General features: G+C 37.1%; 1 protein-coding gene across 1 annotated transcript in view; it reads right to left on the reverse strand.

Annotated features, from left to right (window-relative positions):
- MALRD1 (MAM and LDL receptor class A domain containing 1) overlaps positions 1 to 25,895 on the reverse strand; it is a 272,026-nt gene that overhangs the window by 230,076 nt on the left and 16,055 nt on the right. The window contains 5 exon segments of the mRNA XM_086614885.1: positions 2,723 to 2,869; positions 6,941 to 7,148; positions 9,374 to 9,466; positions 16,962 to 17,119; positions 22,050 to 22,193. Of these exon segments, the coding sequence (XP_086471011.1) occupies positions 2,723 to 2,869; positions 6,941 to 7,148; positions 9,374 to 9,466; positions 16,962 to 17,119; positions 22,050 to 22,193 (750 nt within the window).

The raw sequence follows: 25,895 nt of genomic DNA on the forward strand, positions 1-25,895 counted from the left end.
GTCTATGTAGGCGAAGACAAAATAGAATTGCTAAATGCTCCTTCCTCCACAGTAGAATTGATATGACTGGGTCCAAAGAAGAGGAAGGAGGGGGAGGGCAGCCTTGCTAAAGCCACCCTGACATGGTGCCTGCAAGCACTTGAACCTGAGGAAATAAATACAGAGCACGGCAAAGGGTGTTCGGGTGCTGCTTCTGCAAGGGCTTTACTGTGCAGACCCAAAGGTTGTATTTTTTTAACTGCCATTTTTAGGCAAAAACCTTAAGACCACCATTCTCCAAACACTACACCTACATCCTGTCACCTTCACACAGTGCCCTTCTGCTATCTGCACAGGTTGGGGTTGCAAGCGCTGCAACACAGAGCACCCTGGAGATCAAACAGCACAGACCTCAGCTGGGATCCCTGAAGGACACATTTTAATTGGCTTAAACAATGTTTCAAACAGAATTTAGAACAAAAATTATTTTCCTTTAGGATACAGTATTCACTGTCAGTGCAGTGCAGCCAGTTTTAAGTATGCTAACAATGTTGCAGACCATGGGAGCCAGTGGAATAAGCTATATTTTCTCATGGGGTCCACAGACTTGACATTGTTGTCTGTGCTAGTGGGGATGAAAGCTTAATTAAAGATCTAATCTGAACTCTGGCAAACGAACTGCCTTTGGATTTGAACTACAGCAGATGTGCTTCAGACAAAGGTAGGGAAGGCTAAACATCTTCAAGGGGCCCTACAGCAGCATATTTTGAATGCCGTCACTGCTGCCTTCGCTGAATACTGAGACTTTTTCATGAAAGTCTATGCAAAACAACACTAAAGGCTCAGCCTTGTTTGCACGTTGATATTACACGTATTGCCTTGCATCTTGGAAAATCAGCTATTGTGCTACCACAGTCATACTCCTTAGCCCTTTATTTCCCATGGATACATAATGAAGCAGAGGGTTAAGTCCAGCCCTACGTGAATAATCGCATCGCTTTAGCACGGCTGGCACAAAGAGGTGACCGTTACAGCTCCTTGTGCAAACAGGCGTGCTGTGATCTGCAGCGCGAGGGAAGCTTCCTCATTGGAATGCAAGGGTACTTCAAAGGATCCTCTTTTAATTTGCAGCTGAGGCTCTACAGTAGCCTTGCTAAGATCTTCATTAATCAAAATTTGCTGCTGCCCTCCCCAGGAGAGAAGAGAGATGAACACTCTGCAGTATTGCAAGCAACTGTTGCAACCTGAAGGACCTTGATTTAACGTTGTCAAAAACTTGCTCAAATCCTGGAAGCCTAATTCTAAAGCCGTGATGTGAACAGTGATAGATGGGTACAAAGCCACCTCAGAAAGACCTTTGCACTAACCTATATGGGGAATGTATCATTACTGGGCTTGAGAGGTGCTGCACGGCAACCTTAAGATCTGCCTAAGGCTTCGACCTGCAGCAGCACAAAAAGATGTGAACCTAACTTGCAATGACTTCGATATCAAAGCAGCTTAAATGAAGCAGCACAGAGTTCCATATGCGCTAATTTAACATGCTGCTTAGACTGCAGAGCAGATGTTTCTACCAGCAGCCTTCATTATGACCACAGTACACCTCGGATCTCACCAGCACCTACAATAACCCATAAAGGAAAGACATAGGCATATCAGTGCCGTTCTCCGGAGCTGTGAGAGCTCGGAAGCTGTGACACAGTAATCTCTGCAGACAAAGCAGTAATGCAGATCCAGTGGCACACTACAGAGACAATAAATGAAATATCAAAAAGCTGCTGAGAAAGTGAATGGCAACTTTGCTGCGCTTCATCACTTAAGGACCAATGGAAAAAAAGGCATATCATTATCCAGTTAGAGTTGCTGTGTAGCATGCACACACATACTCACACCCCACTAGGGTTTGCTCAGGTGAATTTTAATCCCTCTTCCTTTGAATGCTCAAAGTGGAATACTTAATATTTCACATTCCTTTAAGATGAATGTGAGAGAGAAATGTGGAGGTCTGACTGTACACTAATACACATCATTAAAAAAATTTAACTTAAAGGGGTATTGGACTGTAATCCAGATTTTAAAGTAATCTAATCTCCACTGGAAACAGTGTAATGGAACATTTTAACAAAATTAAAGTCACAGAATATTTGACAATTATATTTGACAATGACAAACATGCTAGGCAGTTTTAGTTCTATACAGTACATTTTAATAATGTATTCACTTTGGAAAAATACTTTAAAACAGCCCTCTACTGGAATAAACTTTGTCCAGCTGAATACATTTTATAACAACTATGGGCTGTAGGAAGAGCAACACTTCAAAGAATTTTACACTCTCTCTATTTATCCCAGACAAAACTGATTAATTTACCTGCACTTTACAGAAAGCTACAGTGATATTTTGTCCAACTAATTTTTTTAAGAATGGCCCCTGTGTGAATATTGGATACAAAGATGCTTATGATATGTGTGAACAAAGTTAGCTATGTCAGTTCAAAGGTCACAAAAAAAACCAAGGCTGCATCAAGTCTCATACCTCATTGATTGTCCTAGCAGAGCACAAAGGTTACAAAGGCAACGTAACCAACTGACATCTAAGAAAGACCATCCCCAAAAGACTAGCTTTCTGTAATGTACTATGTAGCATCCATTTCAAATCAGTTTTAATTATCAGTCTGTCACCATTTACAAGTACAAATACTCATCACAAAAGGAAGAAATAATAATAGTAAAAGAAATCTCACCATGTCCAGTATTAGTTGTATGACCTCTGCCAAGGAGTCTTCTGTCAGACGAATGCTGTTCTTTCATTATGTTCCAGTCAGCATCACCCAGGCTTAGTGGCTTCCATCCACAGAGGTCAGTCTCAAAATCACATATAGTGTAATTAGCTGTTGTAAGAACAACAACAATAACAAATCATTAAGTAAAATTTAATGCAACAGTTTAATGCCAGAATTATGACCATTTTGTATTTGGATGTACAAGGAGTCTTAAAAACCATTGGTATATTTCACTGAAATCCAGGTTATTCAGACAGACAAAAAGCTCTAGAATACAGATAAGAGGTCAGGCAGGCCCTCCACTCTTTAATCAAACTCGGAACCATGAAATCACCTATAAGAGAATAAACAGTATCATATTACAGATGAGACCTGTACATAAGCTGCTGATAGATTGTGAAAGTAATACTCTATATTTTAAACGATCAATTTTACTAGAAAGTTAATTATGAATGTGTGAGAAAAAAACCAAATGTATTTAGTGCTTTAAATACACTGAAAGTAAAGATGAATTAAGTTTATTTTTGAAAATGAGATTTAAATTTATGAATTATTTAGGTCTTCTAGAAATTCTTATTGCAAAGTAAAAGTCCATCTTCTCAGCTGGTAGGGATTAGATCAACTTAAACTGTAGAACAATCTCACACACTCTTACATTTCTTGAATGTAACTAATTATTTTGATAAGAAAATAGTAATCTACGAGTTTTCTTTCCTAATCCAGAACAGTTTCAGGAAGTGCTACACTTAACTCTTCGTGTCACTTATCGCAATTGTAAAAATTGCTTTTTAATTATATTTGGCACATTCCAGATTTCGTGGTACATTTATCCTATTGTATCAGCCTCAGACATGGTTATACATATTACTCCAATTTTCAGATTGTACAAAACGAAAACTGAATACATGAAATAGCTCCATAGCAAAGGTCTTCCTGGTATTAAGAGGTTATTTGAACAGTTAAATCCTAAGGTACCAAATAAATCACCAATATAAATATCTCTTATCTGAATTCACTATGTATGTTAAAATTCAATGGAGCATGCTTTTCTGTTTAGTCCAGTATGTTAGTTAAACATGAAACTTGTTTAACTTATTTAATTACAGACTTCTCATGCTTTTGACAAGGTACTTTGTTAATTAGACATCAATTCCTAATACATTAAGGTAGAATATGCAAACTGATATCCAAGACCAAGCTGTGTTGCTGTGTGGTAATTAATACTATGTCTAGGTTTTGTTCTTTCCTTAGCTAAGTGGTCTTGAGAGAACCAATGTGACACAAAAAAGCAAACATTCTTTGCTGAAACATCTCTTTCCTCAGGCATCCCTAAGCCCTGCTAAAGGTCTTCTGCATAAGAAGCTGACTGCAGTGGCTGCATAGTAATATCCGAAAAGACATCAATAAGTGACCATGTAGACACAAAGAACTTACTCTATTGTATACTAAGCAACCTAAAACATGCTCCTGGAAGGAAAATGCCAGGCCAAAGGTAAACTAATGGTTTAAATATAAAAAAGAAATCAATATGGAAATAAAGATTATGATTTTACAGCTCAATAAGGTATTTAGAATGAGATTTTTTTTAATTATTATTTTATTTTAACTGAGATACTTAGGACCATGAGGAGAGTTGTTATCGCAATATGAAAAACAGCATCTTTCACATGCTGATGACACCAAATCTGTTGTCATTTAATGTGGCTCAATACCAGACTAAGGGTTTTTCCCTGGCTCATAGTGAAAAGTTGACTGTTGAAGCTACAGCTGGAAATCGTATACTGAAAGAATTGGTGAAGTAGCAAGACTAAGCCCATCACTGTCCTTGATGGTCTACAGGAAAGAGAGTAGTCAGGCGATATAATTTCTTACATTGGTAGCCATTAGTACAATTTCTTCTAACACTATGGATTTAGAAAGATATATATAAACATCATCTTTTAGGTTGAAGATAGAAGCAGTGGGGAAAAAAAAAAGGTTTCTTTCAGAAACAGCCGTAGGATGTCCCATCCCACAGTCATTTTGAATCAACATGAATGCTGATGAGTAGGTAATTTCCAGACGCACTACTGTGTCAAAGTGAGATATTACTCGAAAATAGCAAGCACTTCCTAGACTTCTTGCCAAGTTGCTAGGATTGCTAGCTACTGATTCGTGATGTTTTTATATGTATTGCCTATGTTACATATAAATAACGTATAATAAAAGTATAGTGTTTGAAATATTTGCAAAACTTCTACTATATTAGGTAAGAAATAAATGACATCAGCATGAAAGGGGTGTTTTTAATGCTTCAAATGATATAAGTACTGTATTTCACTTTCCCTGCTTTTAATATATTAACTAGATTTTGATAATTTATTATCAGTCACTGTGAAATAAGAAATTCAGATGTGGTCTCAAATAAGTGGTGTCAAATAAGACATAATGATAATGTAAAATTTAAGACTAAAACCATTAATTTCATAATTTGACACTTCAATAAATTCATTGATTTCAAGAAAACTACTCAAATAAAGGTGGTAACTCATGTGCATAAGTGTTTCCTAAACAAGTTCCTAATTTTTCAAGACTTTTAAGTCTCAGATACTTAAATATATGTTTATATATATGGCCAGAGATTAAATAGAAAGTTCAAGAAGCATTGTAAAATATGTATGTTTTTGTTCTTGTAATAAATTGTGTTATTGTAAGACCGTTCATGCCAAGTTAACCTGAGCAAAGAGAAACATTATTTTTCCTTCTTCATTATAATGAAGAAAAGAAAATCCTCAAAGAGGAGGGAAATCTTTCACATTGCTAAGTAACAGCTGTCTGCCTTTGTTTTCATTCAGTGTGGAGATCTGTCAGCTCTATCAATACAAGAGAGTACTTCATCAAAGGAAACTACTGAGGATGTGTCCAAGGATAGATGCTAAAATACCTGAAAGAACAGAGGCCAAAATATGCATTATTGTACCAGATAGGAATTTTTACTGAAAATTAATGTGAATAAATGTAGTGCACTCTAAATATCATGAGGACAATTTCAAGATTGTGTGGAAAATCTATACAATGGAGAAAAAGAACGAAGGATAGAAATAAAAGATGATTTTTCTTTTAGATCTCTTCTGTTCAAAACTGTAGAAAGTGTCAGAAAGATGAATTTTCTAAGCCAGACAAACCGCTGAAGAGCTAAATTCCACCTTTAGGGTCCTTTTTCCTGAAAAGGAGTTTGTGAAGTACCCAAGACAACATTAGCCATTAAAATGGGCCAACTTTAAAAAAAGTTATTGTTATTTTAAAGATGGCTGTTTTTCTCTTTTCTTTCTTCTCAGTCAGTAGTCAGAGAAACATGCAACTGCTGTGGGTTACTTATAATTTAGAAAAGCATTTTTCACCCTTTTATGAGAGGATGAGTATACTTTTGTGCACTGCTCCAATAAAATGATACATCTTCAACCTGCAAATGCCTTGACGTAGAGTGAAGCTCACAATCCGTATGTCTCATGTTCAACTGAGCGTGATATTTTCTTTAAATTGAAATACACTAGGAGTTAGTGCAGAATCAGTGCCACATCGTAAACCAAAGTTAACTGCAGAGGCAGCAGCAGACAGTGGTGCACTAGGCAGATCTATCAAAGATGGTTTCGCACTGGCTGGGCCTCCCGTCAGTCCTTGCCCCATCACCCTGCTTCTGGAGATGCCACAAAGGACAGTTTTGAGACCCCCAGGCTATTCTGATTTTTGTTTCTTCTGCCCACTCTCCAGTTTTTCTGACCCACCCACATGAGCATGATGGAAGCAATTTTCTGACAATAACTCACAGACAGTCTAAATTAGAAAAGTGTTCAAACAGCAAACCCAAAGGTAGATTTCAATCTCTCTCAAATTAGGGAAGTAGAAGTTATAAATGTTGTACTTCAGGAATACATTTAATCAATACTTAAAAAATTACTATCTGGATCTAAAACACACTGATGAGGCCAGGCAGAGAAATAGAAAGCAATGGGAAGAAGAAACATGCATGACACAAAATGCTATGAACATTGTCACTAATGTGTACATGTTTAAATATTCTGGGGAAAAGAAGCCATATAACCAATAAATAATTTTTCTAGCCATTTGTTGGATAGGCCTGCTTAGGTTTCACAATACTCTTCAGCACGGTGTCCTTCTAAAGCAATGTAATTCACTTACAGCAGACTGCTGGATCCTCATCACTGCCATCAGAACAATCTGGGTGAGAGTCACAGGCTGATCCAGGCTCTGTGGACCGCCCATCAGTGCAGATGAAATCTTCCAAGGAGCAGAAACCGGGTGGCTCAGATGGTGTAGTGTCCAAGAGTTGGATGCTATTCAGACAGATGAAACCTGTCCTGCTCTGGAGTGTTCCTTTAAACATAAGCTGTGGATTGTTAAAGTTAAAATATTTGCATTAACAGACAATAGAGAGAAACTGATTTTTATTTACATAAAACAGTAATGTTCTACCTGTAAAAGGCACTGCATACTTTCTATTACAAAACCATGCCAAATTTCAAATCAGTAGATGCAATTTTGTATGACTAACTCAGGATGACATTTCTGGAAATTTTCAGTTACAAAGGTTTGAATTCCAGGAATGAAGTTAAGCAAATCCTATTTTAAAGAAAAACTCCTAATCTCATAACCATTTGGAAAAAAAAGTTGCAATGCCCCTGTGTTTTAGAAGAGTGACCTGAAACGTAATATCCTAAAGATTCCATCTTCTGCTCTGAAATCTTTTCAGAGTCTCATTTTGTAGATGCCCAAGAGAAAAATTTTCAGTTACACTCTCAGGTGAATAAAAGGGGCTAGGGACTGTCCTCGGACACTAGTTGGCACAGCATAGCTTAACAGCTGATGCCTTTTTCATTACTTAAGATAAAATGACTGCATCCAGTCTATGCAGAGGGATTGGTCCCTGCCTGCTGGTAACCCTTGAAATGTTCCAGGCACTGACTGGTAGAGGGCCGATTTAATCAGGTCAAAGCCTTGCTAGGATCATGCTAATGTTTTAATTATATGGACTGTCACCTGCCAATCTTGGGCCTGTGCCCAGGCCCTGCTTGTTTTACTGCTATTGGCATAGACATAGATTCAAGGAGCATTTCTTTCGCTGACAGACTTCCCTCTGGCCCCTTTGGCAGACCAGATTTTACACAAACTGATTTAGAGCAATGAAGTTTCAGAAGAACATCTCTTGCTCCTGACCACTGTGGAGCCCAGCTCTGCTGGATCTCAAAGCAAGGAGATTACCCAACTTGTGCTCTCTAAGTTTCTTTCACCTGAACTAAAGCAGTGAGCAGGAGGAAGCAAGCTTGGTTCATCAGAAGGATGAAGATTGTAATGAAAGCAACACTGAGAGACAAGCAGGAGTTGGAGGCACAAATCAAAAATGAAGTTGTGGGTTTTGACAGGCTGGGACATGACCAGAGCGTGAGCCTCAGAAAGTAATAATGTGCAAGAGGCTGAAAGCACAGTGGAAAGAAAGTGGGGCAAGAGCATCTGACAAAATAGAAGGAAATCAGAACAGACGTGATTTGAGACATAAGCAGAAGGGTCTAACACACTCCCCAAAGTCTGGGAATTAGGTTGGAGTGAAATCTCAAGAGGCATTTTTCTTTCCAAGAAATAAGAATGATATGTGCAATTATCTTTCACTAGAGACAGTTTCTTCAAAATGACAAAAGTCTTCTAATACTATCTGTTCTCGACCCGTTCGAACAGCAGAATGCTATGCCGAAAACATTACAGTCACAAAATGAAACATAGCATCTTTGCTTCCCTAAGCACAAGTGATCCTTGCTGTCTTTGTACGAGAATGCATAGCTTGGGCTTTCTACATGTATATACACACACAACCTCAACAGCCTTTTGTTTATGTATTTTTAGATACTATAGGTAGTCTTATTACACATCTGGTTGTTCATTCATACGTGGCCTTGTGGGAAAAGAAGAGACAGGTAACAACAGGTACTTATAACTTACTAGCTTGCTGAAATGCATTCATTCTAACATATGTCAAAACATCAGCTCCTGCAGCAACCTTAGTCTTTGTCCCTTGACAGAGATTACATTTTCAGCTGATTGTTGAGACAGTAAAATATGATGGTTATTTACAGAATTATGAAAAATACATGTAAATGTAAAATTACTGAAAATAGAAACTTGTAAATTAATTTAAGAATTAAGTAGTCACAACTTTATGTTCTTCTCTATGCCTGAAAATTCAAGAGGAAGATATTCTCTCACAATTACTGTTTTACACCCTTTCATTGAATCCCCACAAACATCACTCACACTCTTAATAGCGTTTATATTTAAATGAGTTGGTAGCACCTGAGATGGACTCAAACGACTAACTATAATATGGTGAGATTTGTATTCATTTTCTTGCACATAATTGAAGACCAGCAGCTTCAACATGAAGCTGCTTGTGTAGATGATTTTTTGAGCTCTAAGCAGAGCTTTACTCACATTGAAGCAATGAAGAACAGCAAGACCTTCAGGATATATATAATTTTAACAATTTTTCAGTTTCCTAGGAGCTTTATAAACAATAAGATAAAGCATCTTCAAAAATTAAGCACATGCCTTTTTCATTCATACCTTTAATTTTTCTAGTCTTGTTGGTATCTGAATATCCACTTTCACCCATTCCTTTGTAGTCATGATGTTGGTTTCCCACAAGACATGTTCCTCCTGTAAAATGTAGAATACGATGTTATAAAGCTGATTTTTGTTCCTCTATAAATTATCAAGGACATTTTTTCTTCTCGATCTTTTCATATCCCAGCAAAAGGACCACTATATATAAAGTTGTTCTATGTGAGGAAATAGAGCTTCACATATTCATTTGCAATCTTTGCACTGAGTTCCACGGGAGGGGAAACAAGACTTATTTACTGTGATTAAACAAGGTAATAATATAATTATCGTGAGTCAGCTTGATAGAATTAAAGTGAATTAATACGTAAATTAAGTCATGTTATTGCTGAATTTAACAATATGTTTCCATGGTGCTCTCTACACAAGTTTCTTTTTCATAAATAACTGCTTATATTATGTTGTGTTATAATTAGTTTTAGTCTCCTTAGAACTGAATTTGGGATCTGTCAAAATTACCCAATCAACTGTGCTAAAAACTTTTTTTTTTTTTAAATCTGTAAAGCAACCAAGTAGAGTACTGCCTGACAAGTCCTAGTCATGTTCTGAGTTACCTCAAACCCCAGTTTCACTCCACCTCCAAAGGGTAACAGCAAGAGTGCCAAAAATGGTAAGGCTCCCTTCATGCAAGCATTCCAAGCCCTTTTGATTTAATAATCTGACAAAACCAGCTCATGCTCATTCTGCTTCTGGTCATGATCTTAATTGGAATATGCTGAGGACAGAATAAAGAAGAGAAATGTAGCAATGTGAACTTCATATCCCTAAATAAAATCTTTTCAAGAATCAACTCTAGAATAGAGGAAAACCAGAATGACAGAAAAAAAATACAGGAAAAGTTAATATAGGCAATACATACAAACAGATGTACTGTTACAAATATTGACAGTGAGACCCCTTTTTGGATATTGTACAAAGTACTGGTCATATCTTTTCCACAAAGCATGTTACAGAATTAGAGGTACTTCAGAAAAAGATGCAAAGTAGGACAAAAAAATGGAAAGAATAAAAACAGTTCACCTTACAAGAGATGAATAAAAGTGGATATTGCAGGTATGTGAAATGTTATCAATACTATAGTCAAGGACAGCTATCTTTTTTCCTGTCTTGCAATATAAAATAGAGGAGGAAGATGCTGTCTAGTACTTGATAGACTGAGAGGTCTGAGCCAGCTGAACAACACTGATATGATTTGTGATGAGTAGTCAATTACTTAAGCTCTTTTCCTACCAAGGCTTCAACTGTTATTACATATTAACAAAGCTAGAAGATTAAACCTTTACTGAATACGTATGTTCGAATATCGGTTTTGGAAAATTGCAAGACAGGGCAAAGACAACACCCTAATTCCAATCACTGAATGACGTGAGAGATCAAGTTTGTATGAATCACATGACATACTCGATTTCAGAAACAAAAGTCAGCTGTGAGTTTCTGCATCAGTATAAGATACAAGTATTTGTCAACTTGTTCATGTGATAGATATTTAACAAAAATCTTTCAATGTTGAGGAGATTTTATTCTGCGTGCAGCTTGCTTCACTTTGCTAAATAATTCAGCTTCCAAAGAAAATCTATTATTATTAGCCTACAATAGCCACATATAAGAGACAGAAGAGGACGATGTTCTAGGAACCATACTGCATAGAAGGTTAAAACCATAGCCTGTGCTTAAGTGTCTGCTTTTAGAAATATTTTAGTTAATGTTTTCCCCCACACTTACATATATAAACCCTCCAAACTTTTGTATACTTTGGGGCAACAGTTTATTTTGCTGTTTATTTGATAGGGTGCATCTGGATACTAGAATTTTGTTCACATTCAATTAACAGCTTAGATACTCATCCCCATTACCATCTTTCTCCCACATTCATTCTAATAAAACAGCTTGTAGCAGTAAACTAGAGTTTTCTGTGCATGTGCAGGTATCCAGACCTTCTAGGGCTGTTTTCTGCGCTGAAAGCTGTACATCACCTCAGATGCAACAAATTTTTAAACAGAATATTGTTCCATGCAACAGACGTTACCCTCTGTTTTTATACAGCTCTAATAAGCCTCCCTTCCTCACATGTTTTCTCTGTAGTATTCATCCTGCTTGTCAGACTCTTTCACCTCTTTGGTACAAATGGGTTAACTTCCCTAGCACGTTCCTTGGGTCTCTAGTCTTCTTTTAAAAAGTTGAATGTATTGCTTTTCCAGTACTTTCCCTTAAGATTTATTTTGGTGATGCAGGGGAGCAGTTGCTCGAAATACCTCCACTCTATTCCCTTTACTGTGATATGTTATTATCTATAAACATTTTTTTGTAAACCTAAAATAAGTAGGAATTGTTTCTTTTTCCTACTCTTTTTTTTTGAGATAATGCTACTCAGGTTTGAAGGACAATCATGATGTTTTCTTATCAACTCCATTTATAAAATACAACCTTTTTTCCTTTTTTTATATGTTTCTCTACAGACACATTCACTGCTGTGCAACTGCACTTATAATTTTTTCCCTGCTTCTCTCGTTTTAGAAGCTAATTTGGAAGAAATGCTTATTTAGACCCCACAATGATTAACTGATCACCTTTAACTTCTGCAGAGGAGTGCACTTTCATGGTTTTTGCAAGTGTTGCTGGACACGTACAGAAATTTTAGTGCATTAAGATACAAATATGCTTTCACATATAAACATCAGTTGAAATTATCTTTTACTGTTTAATTTCCATCTGTTTCGTAAGACATACAAAATGTAAAGGTTAAGAAGATAAAAGGAAGTATGAGCCCATGAGGAGAATGAACAAGTAATGAATGGCAAATGATAGACTGAAGTCAACATTATCTTCTTTGGTTTCAGTTTTCACAGAAAAATTCTAAATTTATCCGTCAGTTAATAGTAAATATTGTTAATATCTTATGTTAGTAAGGCATTTAATATTGCCAGATGTGAATACAAAAACACTGGAAAAGAAGAAAAATATTACAAACATATGTGAGACAGAAGTACTGAAACTGTAAGAGAATCAGGAAATTTTAAGTGAAAATTACACAATGCAAGGAATACATTACCATCAACAACTAACTCTGAGAACCCAAGGAGAATGCGTGAGGAAACTAGAGAAGCGAGAGAGAAAAGGATATATATTATATTTAAGGGAAAAATATAGACTATGCAATTATAGCCAATTAGTTGACTGTTGTGAACTCATAAGACACTGGGACAAATCACTAACAACAATCTTGTAAGCAGCTAGAAAATTAGAAAGTGAGAAATCTACATTAGCTGTTTCTGATGAGGAGCAAGTCACATTGAGCCAGTGCAGAGTTTTTTGGTTTGTTTTGTTTATTTCTTTAATTGTAAACAGACTTGAAAATGTTGAAATTGCTTTACTTTAATAAAGCTTTTAACATAATCTCATAAGACATTCTTTAAGCATATTGAGGAGACTTGATGCAGATGGAATTACTGTAAAATGGGTGTAAAAATAGGAGTGCAACTTTATTTAAAAGAAGAGCTGTCAATAGGTTTTTATCAAATGAAAAGAAAATTATAACGGGGTTCTGCATAGGTCTGTTCCAGTGACTGACATAATTATAGTGCTGATTAACCCTTTGGACAGTGGAATTAAAAGTAAAATTTAAAAAAATGCGGATAACACTAAATTGGGAGGAATTGCAAGCACTCTGAAGGACCTCATTAGAATTTAAAATTATTCCAGTGTACAAAAAACAGTTTTGAATCAATAACACAAAGTTCAAAGACATATGAATCACAGTTAGGAAGGAAAAATCAAATAATCAAATGCAGTAGTATTGAATGAAGAGCAACTAAGCCAGCAATAAAATATGAAAAGTTCTGCGAATTATCATGGATTGCAAGTTAAATACAAGTCAACAACAGGTCACTGTTGAAAAAAACAGTCCTTTTTCCTTATCCTTCTTTGTACCTGCGAGCAATTTAAATTCCCTGTCTTCCAACTGATGTCATAATGTCTATTTACAAAATACATTCACCTATCTTTGGCCTCTCTGTTGAAAGGATGAGGAAGGGCAGAGATACTGTTGCAACATCTGTGATTCCTGTTCTCTAAGAACTGTACTGAGAACTGTACATTAAATGCAATCCAGTCTCTGTTTGTATCAGGCCTGTTTGTACCAGAACATCGCAAGAGTTATTCAGAGATAAGAGATACTGACCAATAAAAATTGGGGTGACCAATTCTGACCAATAAAAAGGGGTGCTGACCAATAAAAAGGAGTGCAAAGAAACTGCATGGTACTGGACCATGTAGTGGAGTTTATTTGAATGACAGCTTCGAGAACAACAGCTCTGTTGCCTTCCAGGGTCAGAACCAGCACTTGGCTCTCACTTCTGTTTCTCAGTATTTGGTTAGATTTGAAGATTCAACTGTTTTTCATAAACAATGTAACAATTTAGAAGCAAAATCTGTAAAAGCTACCCCTCCCTTCATTTCTGTTTAAGAAGTCTTAAATGTGAGTGTCCTGGTTTCAGTTGGGACAGAGTTAGTTCTTCTTTTTAGCAGCTAGAAGAGCTCTGTGTTTTAGTTTTAGTCCGAGACTTCCTCTGAGAAGAACGCTGCCAGCGCACTGATGTTTATAGTTGGCACCGAGGTCTCAAGGATTTTTCAGCTTTCGTGTTCTTGGCATTGTAGAATCATAGAATGGTTAGGGTTGGAAGGGACCTCAAAGATCATCTAGTTCCAAACCCACTGTCATGGGCGGGGAAATCCTCCACTACGCCAGGTTGCACAAAGCATCATCCAACTTGGACATCAACACTTCCAGGGATGGGGCATCCACAACTTCTCTGGGCAACCTGTTCCAGTGCCTCACCACCCTCACAGTGAAAAATTTCTTCCTTAGATCTAATCAAAATCTCCCCTCTTTCAGTTTAAAGCCATTGCCCCTTGTCCTATCACTACACACCCTTGTAAAAAGTCTCTCTCCATCTTTCCTGTAGGCCCCCTTTAAGTACTGGAAGGCTGCTATAAGATCACCCCGGAGCCTTCTCTTCTCCAGGCTGAACAGCCCCAACTCTCTCAGCCTGTCGTCATAGCAGAGGTGCTCCAGCCCTCAGATCATCTTCATGGCCCTCCTCTGGACTTGCTCCAGCAGCTCCATGTCCTTCTTATGTTGGGGACTCCAGAGCTGAACACAGTATTCTAGGTGGGGTCTCACGAGAGCAGAGTAGAGGGGCAGAATCACCTCCCTCGACCTGCTGGCCACACTTCTTTGGATGCAGCCCAGGATACGGCTGGCTTTCTGGGCTGCCAGTGCGCATTGCCAGCTCATGTTGAGCTTCTCATCCACCAGCACTCCCAAGTCCTTTTCCTCACAGCTGTTCTCAATACATTCTCTGCCCAGCCTGTACTTGTGCTTGGGATTGCCCCGACCCACGTGCAGGACCTTGCACTTGGCCTGGTTGAACTTCATGTGGTTCTCACAGGCCCACCTCTCGAGCCTGTCAAGGTCCCTCTGGATGGCATCCCTTCCCTCCAGTGTGTTCTTGCCAGTGTGCAGGAGCACAACAAGATAGGGAGGAGCACAGCCGGGATAAAGGGTCCACAACTCTCCTTATGATTTGTACTTAGACTTAGGATTGAGGGCCAAATTGGCCAATTAGTCTTCCATGTCATGCAGCGTCATGCCCAATATAAAAGTGAGGGACAGCCGGAAAGAAGGGCTTTTGCTTTTCCAGGACTCTCACTTTCAGACTCTCCGAGTACTTTCTCTGTCTCACTCTCTATTTTCGGGCCTCTCGCTCATCCGGGATTGCAGTGTCTGGACTTATCTGTTTTGGGATCGTTAATTCAGGATGAGACGGGCCTCGATCAAGGGGTGGTGAGCAATTACACCATACATCACTCATTCGTATATATCTATCATTGTACATATGTGTATATATGTTATATATTAGTAGTAGTAGTATTAAATTGTTCTTATCTCAACCCACGGGTCTCTTTTCCTTTTCTCCTTTAATTCCTTTCCTCATCCTGGGATGTGGGGGAGGGTGAGTGAGCGGCTGTGTGGAGTTAAGTTGCCAGAGCCACCTAAACCACGACAATAAGTATGTAGGGTTTTGTTTTTGAAGCTACCTGCAGAAGCTTATGTTTCTGAAGATTCTCCCAGCAAATTTTGCAGTATGAGTGACTCAGGGCAGCTTTAAATAAGTCTATGTGAAATAGATACACTTCTGACTGAAGGAGAAATTCAATAACTAAAACATCAAAGGGCTAGGAAAAGCTGTGGATACAGAGAAGACTGAACTGATGCAATAACTGCCAAAAATATTCTTGTAATGTCTGTGTAAGGATCTGATTAACAATTAATTCAATTTAGGCTCCAAATTCTATGGAAACCTAAATGCCAGTTTTCTCATATTTTTGGCTTACATGATTTTCTCTGTTTTCAGGGAAAGAAAACTCTTAAATCAGATCCATTGATGCTACTTAAGTGAAGCTTAGAAATCAATATTCCTATTCTGTCTCAAGGTTGCCATGGGCATCTTACCTGGGAATTTATTGGCAAGTACTATGGCACAAATCTCCATGCATTCTAACCAGAATGCTGCTATAATTCCCTGATACAGTAATAGCTCATAGAAAAATACAACTATTCTCTTTTATAAATGGAAAATGAGCAAGAGCCTGGAGTTATTTTCATGAATACTTAAGAGTGGAAAGAAATAAGGTATTTCTATTGACTGTCCCTATATTTAGACTCCTTGGTAGTGTTACACCTCAGGTTATCTTTAATTTTATCTTTGTGGATGAAATGGATCTGTCTTTTTAAATGTGAGTATTGTTGGCTGAAAATGATTTAACTCTAACATCAAGATATGAGAGCCGTTAACTTAATGAGACCAACTGTACTGTTCTTGCTTTCATTAAGTAGCAGTACAATAGCATCAGCATTAAGTTATTAAACAAGACTTTCAAAAGGGACCTTCCTAACAACAGAAAGCCTCCACAAGGCAAGGGATGTAAGAAAGATGGAAATAGTTATCATTGCTCAATTGACATTTGTGCTTTAGTTTGACGTGGCTATTGTATCTACTAACAGGCAGAAGAATAGGAAAATTACTGCTCTAAAACATGGGCAAAGCAAATCACGTGGCTAAGGAAGAGCTTTCCAGACATCCTGAGCTAGCAACTTTCCTTTTTATTGTGTCTCCATAGAGAAAGGCACTTATTTTTCCATTTCCAGGATGGGAAGAAGATTAGAAAAATTGTTACTATAGATTTTTTTCTCCTGAAATTCCCAAATTGTTTAATTCTGTAATAGCTGGGGTTTGTCCTTCAAGTCTTATTGCAGAACATTCACCCATCAAATCAGTTTATAGCTGAGATGGCAAATACCCAGGTTTTACAATTGCATAGGTCAGCGAAACGATGCGAAGTTACTGTTTGTGAAAACTGACTTCGGGGGCAGACATATGCTGTCAGGCATACTTCCTTGGATTTTGGCTGGTAACACCTGAGCTGCAGTATCTTTACCCTTTGAAAATGAATGCATCACGTTTCTTCTTACCTGATTAGTAAACAATACTGCCTTGAGAACGCTGCTCTCTGACATGGAGTAATGAAACTGAAAATGGCAATTCTTGCTGGAACAATGACACGTGGAGCTGTTAAGATAAGCACTTTTGTATAATGCATTTTCATTAGCTTCTAACCACTCAAAATGGCCTGAAAAATTAAAAAAAAAAAGTGCACTTTTTCACAACAGATACTTTTTCTCAGTCTATGAAAATAAGGACTGTTTTCCTGTACTTAAAGCATGGACCCATCCCTGCAACAATAGAATCTGATTGTCATGCTGTTGATGTGACTTGCAGGTCATCTACATGTTTCCTATTAAAAGTTAGATGTATATCTTCATTTGACTCACAGATAGCCCCAGCAACCAAGAATTACATCAGCTGATAGTATCTTGAAGTTGTTACTTTGCATGTTAAAAGACGTAAGCAGTCTCACATTCAGCTCAGCCTCCTTATATTTACAACCATTCAATATTTGATCACAAATATATTTGGAAACTGGGCTTTCTTCCTTCTTCCACTATGGTTTCCAGGAAACGTAATTTTTATGGTAATACTTCAGTAGACTGTTCAAAATTAAAAAAAAAAAAAAAAAAAAAAAGCCACAAAGGAGACGGGAGAGAGTTCTGCCTTACTGCTATAGGATGCAGTAGCATCTCCAACATGTAATCAAGGTCTTTACTTCTCAGCCAGAATTCCTGCAGCAAAATATCGGAAGCATATTGTCTTTCCATCTGAAGCAGAAAAGCAATTTGTGCTCTTCTTGACCTACTGCCCCTTATAAAAGCATTCCTACAGAGATCTTAAAAAGTACTCCACCCCCCCAACAGTGTCTTTTATTTGTCAGAAATAAAAAGGCTAAATAATTTTTATTAAATATATCAGATCTTTTTTCCCCCCCTCCTGCGTCACTGAATATTTTGCTGCCTTCTGAAGTAGCTATTAAAATAATAAACAAGGACTGATTAAAGGTATTAAGTCCACTGTTTCTGAGTTCATGTCTCTGAATACAACTTATCTCAAATGCAGGTATTACGCAATTTGTTTCAAGCTGAAGGAATAAAGTGCCATTTCACAAGGAAACCATTCTATTTTTATAAGGGACCACATTCTTTTCCTTTTGTTACTAGTTACTGTTTGTGTTATGCAACGTTTTACACTGAAATAAATAGTTGGAATTTCATTGGAATTAGGTTTGAAATTTCATGCCACAGAGGCTAACCTTGATATAAGGAAACAGTCAAGATTTAATCCAGTGTTCTGTGACAGAGATCAACAAAGCTTCTATACTTTTACAGCTACTGCCTTGTGCAGAAGAGAAATATACATCAACATTAGAATTTAAACTATCTGTTCTTTATTTAACTTCAGAATTCTCTATGACAAAACCAACCTGTTCTATTTTCTGACCCTAATGATAATTAACATTCCTTTCCCTCTTAAGTTTCTGATTCTTTAAAAATAGGTCAAAGCGGAGTTGATATGATTTTTAGATAAGAAAGCAAACGAACTGCACTAGATAAACAAAAGTTCTATGAAACATCCAGAATGATCATGTGTCCACAACAGATACTGACTGTTCTTCAGGTAACACTTTTTATACAAAGTATTGTGAATGCTTCTGAGACAAATTGAGGCCTACTTTCAGAAATCAAGACTCCAGAAACTCCTGTCCTGAAAATATTGATTTTTTTATTATTATTTTTTCCCATTTCTCTGTAGCTTGTAAAAGCACAACCATGTCAATTTAACTGGACAGGCAATAAACCATGCTAATCTACTTATTTGTTTCCTTTCTTCTAGGAATTTTTTTATTATTACTGTTACCTTTAGCCAACATCTGTTGAGTAGATTTCTAAAGATTACTGGTATTAGGAATGTTTTTCTTTCATTTGTTACAAACTTTGCAGGTCATCTTCAAGGTCTGAACATCCCTCAGTCCAATATGCTGCATAGCATGTTACTGTGTTTATGCATTGAGCTTCTTTACTTCTGGTTCTCTTGAATTTTCCTCAATTTATGTTTCTGAAGTGCCAAATTTCCCATGTTTTTACAAGTAGAACAGGAATCCCAGAAAAGCCACTTCATTCCTGTCAATGTTGTAGTAGGGCTATTGGGTCACAGAGATGTGTATGTTTCTGTCAAGAGATGATAGGATCATTGCCAGGGCAAAAAGTGTAGACTTATAACATCTTTCCATGAAACCTTTTATTTTCCCCATGTGGTTGTTTAACCAGGTTTTAGAAGGACGGTCTTCTTTCTTTCATTTTTGAAGAAAAATTTTGTCCATCATAAGCAGAATCTTAGAGTCCTCCAGAAGATCAGCCACTGACAGCAAGGGAGCCCAACTGGAAGCAGAGCTTATGATTTACTGCTGATGTGGCCCAGCCTCTTCCTAGAGCTGGGGTGAATTAGTGAACCTGCCTGTATCCTGCTACATTGAAAACTCAAAGCTGATAAATGTTTAGCTGCTTGGCTCCATCTTAACTATTTTCTGACTACTCCCTTTTCTATTACTCCTGCTTTAATTCATGTCTTTTATTTCACAAAGCACACAGCTTTGAATCTATGCTACTATTTTAGAGTAACAACTGAGCCTTCAGTTAAACCTGAGCCACAGTCTGGGACCTTTTCTTATCTGGCAAGCTCTCTTCCCTAGCAGAAAACTGTTCGGTCTCTGAACTAGTGCCCTGCAACTTCCCACTCAAACATTTTGAACAAAGAAGAGGTTAAATCTGAGCTGCCATTGTTTTTGCTCTTTGGAGGTGAATTTTCATGAACTCACAAATCATAGATGAAATCTTGTAGAATAAAAAAAAAAGAGCAATATAACAGAATCACATACTTGAGGGATATTATCATTAGTTATCTGGAGCATTGGATTTAAAGTCATGGTACTTCCTTTGATTTCTTTTGCATCTCATAATCTTTGTTTTTATTATGCAGAGAATTTATTTCATTAGTTTCTTATTAAAGTGTGTTACCCTAGATGTAGGAAACTAGATTAATACAATGTAAGAAGAACGAACTATGGATACTCATAGCATACTGGAAACATCAATAAAGAAAGCAACAGCAACAACAAAATATTTTCTGAACAGTATTGCAAGGGAATATAAAACCTCTGTAAGAACTTTTGACACTAGAGAAATTTAGAGGAAAAGTTATAGAGAAAGTGCCTATAATAAAACACTGGAGAAAAGAAGCAATAAAAGAAAAAAGAAAAAAGTCCACCAAGGACAGAAAGTATTTTATTAAATTTAAGAATACTAGGAAAGGAGGATTATTCAAAGCCTATAAGCAATCCTTTCTTTATAAATATAATTGTCTAGACCTCTGCTTTATAATTTAGTTTCTTACCTCTCTTCTATTTATAGTAGTGAAAGCTTTGATCAAAATCAGAAACTAAAGCTTAGTCAAGCCCTATTTGCATTGCAAGCTTGAGCCCTCAAGCATGGCATTTTTGCAATTTGCATATAATTTCTTTAGTTTTTAGAATTTTAGTTAATATTCAACCTCTTAATTTATGCCTCAACAAATTACATGAACAGAAACACTGAATGTATTTAGAAGTGAGCAATCATAGTTCAGATTTCTCTATACTTTCCAATGTTAACAATGAATTTAATTCTATGCGTTATTTTGGCACTTATTTCTTCTCACATTTTCTTTTTTCCTTTATGACATAGAAGCACAGGGAACATCCCCAAGCAGTAGTTTGTGTTATATGTTCAGCCTACTCAACCACCTGTGCATATTTATACAATAATGTCCAAGCACCTATAAACCAGACATTTCAAAATGCATTCTCTTTCAGTAGACATTGCTTGTGAACGAGTCCTGTAAAAGCCACTCACAGAATTTCAATATCTTTTCTGCTAGCATGACATTGCCATAAAAGGGAAATCCATATCCATTACTAGCCTTTGAGGTATCATGTTATGGTATGGCGCTGATACAACATCTTTCAGGGAAGTGTTTAAAATAAAATAAAATTAAAAGTCTCATTCCTGTTAGATATCCCAGTGGAAATTTAAAGATGCTGTGGCTCTTTTATTTCCTTTTCCTTTTTTTTTTTTTTAAAGCTAAGAAAAAGCATTTATTTTGCTAGCATGTATGCTCACTGTTGCACATAAATGTTAACACGGTCTTAATAAAGTGTGTACACTCAAGTACTTTGGCTTGCTATGCCATTATAATTTGACTTATAGTTACTAGAGTATGTAAAAATGCATATTAAAATTTATTTTGAAAATCTTTCTAAAATTAAAACAATATCTAAGCATTCATTCTGCTGCTATCAATGAGATGTACTCCATTTCTGTGGGCTCAGAGTTCAAGCAGTAATCTCTACACCATCAATTCTTCAAAGCTACATCACAAATTATACCATTACAACTAGTGCTACTTAACCCCTTTGAAGACAGTCTCAGTAGACAAGCCAAACACTTAGCTGGCAAGGCAATTCCATTTTTCATTACAACACTTAGACGTTTATATCCATTAAGCTTTCAAAAACCTTTCCCATAAACCCATAGACAAACACTACACAGTGACTCCAAAAAAAAAAGTGCCGCTCTTTACTTCTGAAAACTGCAACTGGAATAATTTTGGTTTTAAGAGTAATAAATTATTTTGTATAATAAATGTTTCTCTACAGCTCCCCTAATTAAAGATTTGAAGTGAAATTCGTGACTGTATGCTCAAACATAGTAGTCCTACACAGGTGAAACTGCCAAGCATCAAAACGAAAACAAAACAGAGAAAACATATACACGGGATGTGGGCTCAGATGGATTTAATTTCATTTCACCAAATTGTTGCATATATCTCGTACAGAGAATTAAACAGAGAATAAATCAATTATTATTTACACGGGAATTCTTACGTGTTTTACCAGCATGTGTGTTCACAGTGCCCTTACTAAATGGTCAAAGCAAAAGCTAATTTAAGTATAAAATATATACCATTACTTTTCATGTTTTCGTTCTGTTTCTACATTGGGTCACCACCCTGTCCTATAAATCACCATATTCTTCACGACAGCTAGTAGTTGTGCCTTAACTTAAATTTCCCACCTTCAGTATTGTTGCTCCAATCTTTCAGGAAGGAACAGGAGGCAATCTTGTGCCCAGCTTGCAGTCGTGCCAACATAGCAGGCTCAGCTGACTGATTTGAATACCACTCGCATATGCCAAGCTCAAAACTGGAAGTCTGCAGTGCTAAAAGACAAAAGAAAAACAACCACTTAGCTTCTTAAGAAGTCATTGTTTACAAGACTATTTCCCATTAGAAGCATGTGCTTATTAAACAACTTGACAACGTTTCTGCCTCTAGTTACTTCAAAAGTGTTGTGTATCACTGAGTGCTGTCTGGTATTTCAGGCTGCCATCTTTAAAGATACCATTTTAAAAAATCTTTTGCTAAAGATGGATGCTTCTTTCAGAGCAATGAAGTGCTATTTATGTTAGCCAGTCACTGCAACCTTCATGAATTCACTTCCACAGAGAGTTGCCAGGAAACATAAAAAATGACATGTCATAACAAGAAATATCTATTTACTTTTCTAGATGATAACTACAGAAAAATCGCTTCTAACTGAGAGGTTAAACTCAGCAGCATCTCCATAGTACTTGTAAGAGAATGTTTCTTTTTAGAATCAAAAAGTTTCTGAATGCATCACCACATATTCTCAAGAACTTTTTAAGGGTAAATCATGTCTGACTGCTTTAGTGGCCTTCTACTATAGAGTGACTGCATCAACGGACAAGTGGAGAGCTACGGATGTCATCTACCTGGACCTCTGTAAGGTGTTTGATATGGTCCTCCACAATATTCTTACCTCTAAATTAGAGAGATATGGGTTTGATGGATAAGAAATTGGCTAGATGGCCGTGTTCAAAGAGTTACAGTCAATGGCTCAATGCCCATTTGGAAACCAGTAACAAGTGGCATCCCTCAAGAGTCCGTACAGAGACCAATACTAATAAGTATCTTCATTATAACATAGGTAGTGAGATTAAGTCTATCCTCAGTAAGTTTGCAGATGACACCAAGCTGTGTAGTGCAGCTGATACGCTGGAGGGGAAGAGATACCATCCAGAGGAATCTTGAAAGGCTTGAAGGGTGAGCCCATGTAAATCTCATGAAGTTCAATAAGGCCAAGTTCAAGATCTTACATCTGAGTGAAGGCAATCACTATTATCAGTACAGTCTGGGCAATTAATTGATTGAGAACAGTCTGGCAGAGGACGACTTGGGGATATCAGTGGATGAAAAATCGGATATGAGCTGGCAACGTGCCTGTGCAGCCCAGAAAGCCAGCCGTATCCTGGGCTGCATCAAAAGAAGTGTGGCCAGCAGGTCAAGGGAGGCGATTCTGCCCCTGTGCTCCACTGTCGTGAGACCCCACCTGGAATACTGCATTCAGCTATGGTGTCCCCAACACAAGAAGGACACGGACCTATTAAAGTGGGTCCAGACATGGGGCACAAAAACAATTCAAGAGCCGGAGCACCTCTCCTATGAAGAAAGGCTGAAAGAGTTGAGATTGTTCAGCCTAGAGAAGAGAAGTCCCTGGGGAGACCTTGGTGCCTCTCAATACTTAAAGGGGGCCTACAAGAAAGCTGGAGAGGGACTTTTTACCACGGTCTGTAATGACAGGACAAGGAGCAATGGTTTTAAATGGAAAGAGTGTAGATTTAGAGTGCAAGTAAGGAAGAAATTTTTGAAGGTGATGAGACACTGGAAGAGGTTGCCTAGAGAAATCATAGATGCCCCATGCTTGGAAGTGTTGAAAGCCAGATTGGATGGGGCTTTGAGCAACCTGATCTAGTTCAAGACACCCCGTCCATGTTAGTGGGGTTGTACTGGATGATCTTTAACTGTTAGTTCCAACTCAAACCATTCTGTGATTGCATGAAGTTTGAGGTGTTAGATTGTAGCTGTAAAATTTTTTTGTAATTAATGATGGCTACAGAAAGAATGTTGTGATTTTAAGCAGGATTGCACTCTAACAATGGAAGTTCTATTTCTTAATATTATTGCAGGGGAAATGCAATCTTCTGGTTAAGACACGCTTTTAAATAGCAGTCAGGTTATCTCAGAGAAAAAAATGGAGATTCCTAACTGTATGGAGGAAACAATTTTATGCCAGCATACATAGATATTACGGTCTACTGCACCTCGGAGTTATTGTGTTATTCACGACTGACATCTCAGTGAAATGTCCTGTCCAGCTAATGCTACAAACCTCTAATTTCTTCCTTGTTACAGTGTTGCATAACCATGTGCACTTTTTTCAAACCAAATTTTTTAAAATTCTTCTTTTAAAATTATCAAAACATTTTGATTCATTCTGCATTTTTTTTTAATTTAGTTGCAAATATTTCTGAGGTCATTTGTTTGTTTTGATGATAATCTGCGTGCCTTGGGACAAAACACCCATTTTCCAGCTCTTGATTCTGCAGCATGTCAGACAGTAGTAAGATTAATACTTTGGATTTTCTGACTCTTCTCTCTGTAGCAGTTCATCTGAAAGACCCAGCATCTGTTTCTGCATCTGTGATATTAAAGGCTACATCTTTGCATGATTAGATTTACCTAACAATTTAAGTTTGAGATTTTTTTTTCAGTTGAAGCATTTATACCGGATTTTTATCAACATTTATACAGTATAAGTGTATATAATTACTCCAGTTTTCAAAAAAAAATCCCTAGCTTTGCAGAGAAGGTATATCGCTTTTTCATTACAAGTGACTTGAGGAGGACAAAAACCTATTCTCCCTTATAGCACTCCACTTACACGCCTTGGGGCTCTTTGCTTTCACCCCTATTGCAAGGTAAGAACAACAATCTTAAGAGAGTTCTTCACATATATAATTCATCAGCAGTCAAGAGGGAGCTCTGCAGGGCAATGAGACACTTGGATAAGAATATGAAGCCTTTGAATAGAAGGTCTACTAAACGTATAATTAAAGGAGATTGTGTATTACATGTGTTTTAGAGAGCAACTTTTAAATTTTCTACTTGACAGCTTTTTTTTTTTTTTGGAGAGACAGGGAGGGAAGGAAGGGAAGATAAAACTTAATGAAAATACATTTTTATTTAGCCATCATAGTTTGTACCAAAAAACTCCTGAAAGCACACATGCTTTAGCTATTTTTATGACCCTAAAAGCATAGCCATGTTAATGAATACAAAAGCACAGGTCATTTCTTATGTGCATTTACACTGGGATTGAAAGTCATAAAGGGTACATTAAAAATGCAAATTTTAACTACAAATTTCATGCAATTAAAGTGGTCTTCATTTAAAGTCTTCTTATCCAGACATGCTGTAAGGACAAATTTCAAATTCAACCAACCATTAATCTGACCTTTTGTTTTAATTTTTGGAAAATATTCAGTAGACGAAAATTCCTCTTTCAGGGAGAAAATTAAGATCCTTTGACCCTTTGGCTGCTATGAGCAATTTAGATGTCACCTAATGAAGCTGATATTTTCTAATGGGGAAGCACAGGAAGAGAAATTACTCTTATTAGAATATACCTGAGGTACTTAACAGTGTGGCAGCTCAATCTGTATGTTACAATATACACTTCAACGGCTGCCATGTAAGGTAAGTTTAACACCTAGATATGTAAGCTTTGATGAGTACACCCTGTTTCTGTTTAAATTTTTGATTTTTTCATCTCTTTGAGACAGTATTTCATCTCTATAGCTGTTGTGGGTTTTTTTCATTTTTGTTTCCTTTAGAAGCACTTTGTTTATGAAAAAAGCCAATATATTTCTACAGAGAGATTTATATTCTCCTGCGGGAACTGGTTAAGCAACTATATAGGTTACTGGAATCTACCAGTGCATTCTTTTCCATTTTAAACCTGTCCTTTCATCTGCAGAAAGCCTCCAAGGGACAGAAAGAAG

Source organism: Tauraco erythrolophus, chromosome 7 (assembly GCF_009769465.1).
Source record: "Tauraco erythrolophus isolate bTauEry1 chromosome 7, bTauEry1.pri, whole genome shotgun sequence".
Classification (NCBI taxonomy): Eukaryota; Metazoa; Chordata; class Aves; order Musophagiformes; family Musophagidae; genus Tauraco; species Tauraco erythrolophus.